Here is a 7,320-nt window from a genome sequence, read left to right on the forward strand (position 1 = left end):
CTTTTAGAAGTAACATAATCCTCGACAAACATGTTTGATAGTAAAGTTAAGAGAGAAATGATACATACTGAAATCACATGGAGAAATGACATTAGAAGCTGACTTAGTGACTGCTAGCTGGTGCAAAGTGTCACCGGGTGCATGAATCTCTGTGGTGAGGAGGAGTAGGCATGAGGAGACATCTTTAGTAATGTGGAAGCTTGTCTGGCCTCATGCCAAGTGCTCTGGTTAAAAGGGTGGAGCTGTCGAGACAGAGAGGAAGACAGAGCAACAGAAAGGCTGGGTAGGGAGTGGCCAAAGCCTGAATGCTGATGAGTGATGGAGAGAGGAAGGGTGCATGTGGGTGGGGTGAGGAGGAGAGGCGTAAGGGCGGTGGGACAGCTGACTTAGGGCATAAAAGCCCCCCACACTCTCCTGTCTGATGTCCTGTTGCCTCACGAGCATCTCCAGCCTCCAGCTCTTCATCTTTTCTTTGCGAGAACAGAACAAGACCAACCATGAGCTCTTCTATGCATACCTCCACCTCCTACAGGCGCACCTTCGGGAGCCCTCACCCCCACCCCATCTCCATATCTTCCTATTCTTCTGTTTCCTCCCGTATGCCTGTTTCCTCTGGGCGCTACATGCGTTCGATGTCCCCTGTGGTAGCATCCCGCTCCACCACCTACCACCAATCGCGCTCCCGCCCCAGCGCACAGCCCCCTCGCCTCACCTACGACAAGGTGGACTTCACCCTGGCCGAGGCCATTAACCAGGAGTTCCTCACCACCCGTAGTAACGAGAAGGCCGAGTTGCAGGAGCTCAACGACCGCTTCGCCAGCTTCATCGAGAAGGTGCGCTACCTGGAGCAGCAGAATGGGTCGCTGCAACAGGAGCTCAACCAGTTCAAGGGCCAGCAGCAGCATGGGCAGCCTAACCGTGCCTCTGAGCTCTTCCAGGAGGAGCTGAGGGAGATGAGGCGCCATATGGACGACGTCGGGAAGGAGAGGGACCAGTACTTGCTAGAGAGGGACAACCTGGCTGAGGACGTCAACCTGCTCAAACAAAGGTGGGAACCAAAACAAAGAGAAAGTAAGAAAGTTTTATATATAGATATGAAATTTAAAGACATTGTTTAAAGGTTGCAATTGCCCAACAGAACAGTAACTGAGAAAGTTTCTTAACCAAAATTAACTAAAGGAAAAAAAAAAATCAAAGCATGTTGCTCTAGAAAAAAAGTTACATCCTCTAGTCCCATCAAAGTCAACAGTTTGGTTTCATCTTATGTCTGTTGAGGGACATTAAGTCACATTCTGTGTAGTCCTATGTGGCTGATAGACTGTACATTATCCACTTTAAACACAGAGAAGCACAGAGTGTCCCTTGGGTGTTTGCCACTTGAGTTCAAAGATGATGGTCGTGTAGGGCGTGGCACGTCAGCAGCATGGACACCACAAAGCAGCCGCATGATGCAGGACACTGCACTGCATGTTGCACATGAGTGTACCTTTGTTTGACTGTATATGTCGATTTTATGTCTTGTATAGTGGTGAGATTTAAGTTAAAGGAGGAAAGTGAAGTGACCCACAGAGAAGCATGACACTTGATGCAAATAACTTGATAAGTTGTTTGGTAATCAGTGATTCTCTTAAATCAACTTTAGCTCTAGAAACATGTACACTCTGTGAAGAGAGGAGGTGGACTACTAAAAGGGTGGGGCCAGCTGAGGAGGAGGGAGGAGAGGAACCCAGAGGAGAGGCTGGGTATCAGGCATGGTGAGAATAGCATCAGAAAAAATCAATGTGACTCAATGACTCCATTAGGTGTGTTTGCAGTGTCCCTCTGTGCTGATGGGAGGATGCCAGAGACCCCATTAGGACAAAAGGACCCCTGTACGCAGCATGAATTAAAGATGAGGAAGCAGGGCCCACTATGATTCTTTCCCCACTAATCCACTTAACGTTCAGTACGGACATGACTTGTGTCTGACAGGACAGATGGAACCAAACGTCCAGACATCGACCACACAGGCGCTCCATCAGTCAGGAAGTGTCTGAAGAGAATGAGAATACTTTAGTTTCACTATTTGCTTTATTTGTGATGAGTCATGACCATGAACTGACACTCTCATTTTATACTTTCCTCAGATTCTTTTAGCTGCCTTGAAAACAGTCCTTTCCACCTGCCCACATTCTTAGTCCTGATAATCTATATAAACCAATTAAAACCTTTTAAAGACATGTCTCTATAACCTTGTTGTGTGTGCACAGATGATCTTATTGAACTGTCCAGAAAGCCCATTAGCTTAAAGGGGCTGCTGTTGATCCCACTGGGTGGACCCCTAAACCTTTTTTTTTTTTTTTTTTTTTTTTTTTAACCAGGGCAGTGAATTAGCAAATTGATCCTGAAAGCTTTTTGCCAGCTGATGCCCTGCTGCTACCCGGACAAGGGGGGATATTCTTAAATAAATTGATTTCCTCCTGCTCCCCCCACTTTGTAAAAGCCAGAGAGGTCTGAAGGGAATCTACAAATTTTTTAATATAACTTTTTATGTCTTAAAGGCTGGAGGACGAAACCCAGAAGAGGATGGATGCTGAAAATAACCTGGCCGCCTTCCGCAAGGTGAAAACATCTCGATGGATTGCAGAAACCACAGCACTTGTCTATTCAAATGATTCATACAAGTCTCTTTCCGACTCAAGTGTGCTTCAATGCTTGAATAATCTTTCCATGAAATATAGCCTGTATTTTATCAGTTCTATAAAGAAAGTCTATGTTAAAAGCCTTAAACAAAAATGCAACTCTGCATGAAGAGTGCAATTTTAAAACAGTTTTAGTCCTTGGATAATATGAATGCTAAACAATGTGAATATTCTATGGCATACTATCATAAACTTTCTAGCATTTTCAGTTTTTGTTTTTTTCCCAGTGATACTAATTTTTACAAGAGAGATAAAGATGATTAGTTTTTTTTTTAGCATTGAATGCTATATTTCATATGTAGTAATACAATTTTATTTTGTATAATCTAAAACCTAGGACGTGGATGATGCCACACTGTCCCGTCTGGAACTGGAGAGGAAAATTGAGTCACTCATGGATGAGATTGAATTCCTCAAGAAGCTCCATGATGAAGTAGGTTATGCTTCCTCCCACATACCTTTCCACTGTGCTTGTACAACATATTGTACACACATTGTATTCTTCTCTTACCGCTGTATTTAATCAGAGGAGTTGCAAAGTCAAGTTGCAGCCTCCAGGGGTGAGAGAAGAAGCAAATAGTGAAGTACAAAACTGTGCAATTCCTTAGATTGTCAGTCAAGGCTGGCTCCAAAGCAAATCAATCCAATGCTAATATCAAATGTCTCAGCTTTACAGTAGAGCCAAACATGCAGGTAGCCTAGGACCCAAAAGCATTTTAGTTTGCACTTGGCCCAGTTTTCCTATGAAAGCACAAATGTTCCCCTGTCCCCTGCAGGACAACACACATTTCTCCCTATACCCAGCATGATTACCTCTTGAGCATACATCACCATGTCATACATGATAAGACATACATAAAATGAAATAAGATAGATGCAGATTTTCCCAGAGTCACTGTAGGTTTTGTCCAACTGAATCAGCATTCAAGTTGCCTAAATTGTGAGAAAACATGAGACTGCATAGAACTAATGTCAAACCTTCACTGCCATTTTTCAAAATGAGTCCTGAAAGGACTCATCTCTCATGCATGTGCCATGCTTGAGCATGGTTTGGACCCTTATGGTAACTCCACATTGCATGGTCACTTCACGCTACAAAAGAGGAAGACGGATGTATGCCATTATAAATAGAGACTGGCAAGTTGTCTGTTTTTGTGTACTGTCTGTTTTTTTGTTTGTTTTTTAGATATATTGAGTGTGAAAAGCTAAGTTGCACGTTTGTCAATGGCAAATTTCCACCCCAGGACAATAAAGTTTATCCTTATCCTTAAGTCAGTTCTGATTACACTTAGTAGAGAGCCATGTCCTTGAGAATCTGGATGGCTTTTTCAAAGGTTTAAAAAGATAGATGAAAAACTTAAAAGGGGGAGTTACAGGGGTGTAGTCCATCATTTATTTATTGTATTGTCATGTTCAAATTTGCGTGCTCATATAAACCCTAGCAATTCCTTTAATGCAGCAAAGACAAATTATAATTTAAAATATTTTCGGACACTTAGGCTGTATTTAAAGTTTGCCCATGTAAGGTGATGATCTACTCTGGGAGCTTCCATTAAGGCTTGACAAAATGTATCTGTATGGAAAGCAGATCAGTTAAAGAAGAAGAAATGAGTATAAGGGTGTAGTCAAAGAAACTGAATGAACATCAAACTCCGTAGAGAAAAGAAAACAGGTCCAGAAACTTAATCTTATACCATGTGTTCGTTTAAGCATTGAGAAATGATTCGCACAATAAAAGAAAAATGTTTCTACCATCATTGTCTGACCATTTATCCATGTGTGTTATCAGGAAATCCAGGACGTCCAAGTGAGTGTCCAAACCCATCAGCTGAAGATGGAGGTGGACAGCAGTGCCAGGCCTGACCTCACTGGTGCTCTGAGGGACATCAGGGCCCAGTATGAGACCATCGCCTTGAAGAACATGCAGGAATCTGAAGAGTGGTACAAGTCTAAGGTTGGCAGTTGTACACACAGACAGACGCAAACGCAGATGTTAAAACGTACTAATTCTTGCATGCTTCGTTTTTTGTTGTTTCTGCAGTTTGCTGATTTGACCGAGTCTGCAAAGCGAAACACTGACGCTCTGAGGCAGGCCAAGCAGGACGCCAATGAATCCAGAAGGCAGATTCAGTCCCTCAACTGTGATATTGATGCTCTTAAGAACACGGTGAGGCTGAAGACCACCTGTCTGATGTCTTTATCAACACACACTATCATAAGTTTACATTACGCCTTTGTATGCACCGTGTGTCTTTCAGAACGAAGCTCTGCTGAGGCAGATGCGTGAGATGGAGGACCAGTTTGGCAATGAGATATCTAACTACCAGGACAACGTAGCCAGGCTGGAGGATGAGATCCGTCACCTGAAGGAGGAAATGGCCCGCCACCTCCGTGAGTACCAGGACCTCCTCAACGTCAAAATGGCTCTGGACATTGAGATCGCTACCTACCGTAAACTGCTGGAAGGAGAGGAGAGCAGGTGAGGAACATACCTCAGCTTTAACCAAATCTATCAATACCAAGCCTGCTTTATTTATCTCTCTTAATAAGATGCAAAATATATATTATGAGGAAAAGATAAATCTCCCGATGTTGCTGTTTTGTTAAAAAAAAAATGCTTAAGTCTTTTAGCTCTATTATATTTCCATTTCAACCCTTATAATTACTCATCTACAAGCCTATATTAACTTTTTATTACAGACTGGTTTATAATATCCAAATTTTATATTCTCTGTTTAGGATTACTGTTCCCATCATGAATATTGGCATGAGCAATCACTTTGGTGACCGAGGTAGGTCAAGTTCTCTTTGTTCAAAATCAAAATGAAACAGGTGCATTCTTAGGATTCCCTGTCAAAGTAATTGCTATAACCTCTGATAAGCCACCAGTTCTTATTGAAGTGATTCTCTGTGTCTAATTTCCATTCTAAGTGTTCAGCAGCAATATATTTTGAGACATTTACTTAGCTTTAACTCTTAAACCTTCCCAAATTTTTAACCAATTATGAGTCAGGCTCAGTTTAATACTGAAGCTATTTAAGTAAAGATAATAATCAAGCCCGTCAGCACTTCTGAGGAACATACAGACCTCAAGAAGCTTTGCTTTTTTTCCCAGCAAAGTGAATGAGGGCATTCATAAATAATATGACAAACTATATTAAAGGCAGGTTTAGCAAAGAGGAGAGACTAACCATTTTGCAACAAGAGCCACCAAAATTGATTCAACATTGGCTGCTTTTACTCTTTCATGTACTTTCCAAGAACTTGTATTTTTTCTGGGATTTGAAGTAAAAAAAACACAATTCATCCAAAATGTAACTAAATAGATTTAAGCGACTAAGTGCATTCCTTACACCGTATATCTTTCACTGCTCTATAATATTTTGTTCTGAGTCAACATTGGAAATCAATGTTTTAACCCTCATTTTTCATGTGAATGTAAAGTGCTAAGCAGAGCTCTGATGTGAATTTTTACAGACTATGAACCAACTCCAGACACCCATGGCAAGAAGACCGTGCTGATTAAGACTGTTGAGACTAGAGATGGAGAGGTATTATGATAAACACAAAAAAATTTAAAATACAAAAAGTCTGCAAAAAGCTGGGCTAGATTATACCTTGTTGTTGTTGATGTTGGAGCTGTATGTTCTAAAAAAAAAAAGAAGCTAATTTTAAATATTTTGTCATCTTTTTGTCAGGTGGTGAAGGAATCCAGGCGGGAGAAGGACAGAGACTCCAGCCGAACCGACAAGGACGACCAGGACGAGTAGATGAATGCTAATTAGAAAATGTGAAGGCCAGAGCCATTAGACAAAAGAAAAACACACAAAAGAAGAAAAAAAAAGGCTTGAATCAAATGATGAACTTCTCAATCCCACTAGCTAGTGTTTTATTGTCTAACAAGAAATCTAGGTGCAACGTTGAATAAATCCCTTTAGAGAGTGTCACTCTGGTGCTATTTAAGCCGACCAACTTTTGCTAAACACCTGTCTCATCTGTAGGGGCTGAGCTACACCACTTTATCACCATACCACTTGAGGCCTTGATTTACAGTGCAATCCCGTGGATTTCTTAGAAGCCCACATGTTTGTAGAGCATCACATTACAGGCTCTTATAGGACAAAACAAATGTAAAATTTAAGTAGTTTGCATCATAGATACGACTTACTAACAAAACTTCAGACACTGCCCATTGGTCAACACATATTAGAACACAGACAGGGAGCAAATTAGGACATCTGCATTTGTTTTTGTTTTGAAGCTTTGCTATCCTCTCATTGTGCAAACCAACAAACTACCAAAGTCATTAATAATATGTATAAAAAGAAAAAAAGACTTGATTGAAATGAAAAGCCAAACGAAAAGACTTGCTGAATGTGCTTTGCGATGCTGTGTAGCTGGCCAGTTGATGAATGAAAATGTTAGTGCAAATAAACTAAATTGGAGCAGATCTGTGTTGTTTGTCCATAAAAACTCTGCATGAGTTATGTATGAAATAATGGCGGGGAAATAAGCTATTAACATTTGTCAGACTCCTTTTAAACCAAGGCTGAAATCTTTACCAAGGCAAGTACCACATTTAATCTGCAAAAAGTCCACTTGTTCAGTAACAATGTCAAAGAACTGTATTTCTTTTTCT

General features: G+C 41.1%; 1 protein-coding gene across 1 annotated transcript; it reads left to right on the forward strand.

Moving 5' to 3' along the window:
- Nucleotides 1-421: 421 nt before the first annotated feature.
- prph (peripherin) lies at nucleotides 422-7,086 on the forward strand. The gene is given in 10 exon segments (XM_041783369.1): nucleotides 422-471; nucleotides 473-1,048; nucleotides 2,541-2,601; nucleotides 3,019-3,114; nucleotides 4,471-4,635; nucleotides 4,723-4,848; nucleotides 4,940-5,160; nucleotides 5,421-5,473; nucleotides 6,159-6,232; nucleotides 6,380-7,086. Coding segments are annotated over 10 exon segments (1,494 nt in total). The 3' UTR covers nucleotides 6,452-7,086.
- Nucleotides 7,087-7,320: the final 234 nt, after the last annotated feature.

This window comes from Cheilinus undulatus, linkage group 3 (genome assembly GCF_018320785.1).
Source record: "Cheilinus undulatus linkage group 3, ASM1832078v1, whole genome shotgun sequence".
NCBI classification, from domain to species: Eukaryota; Metazoa; Chordata; class Actinopteri; order Labriformes; family Labridae; genus Cheilinus; species Cheilinus undulatus.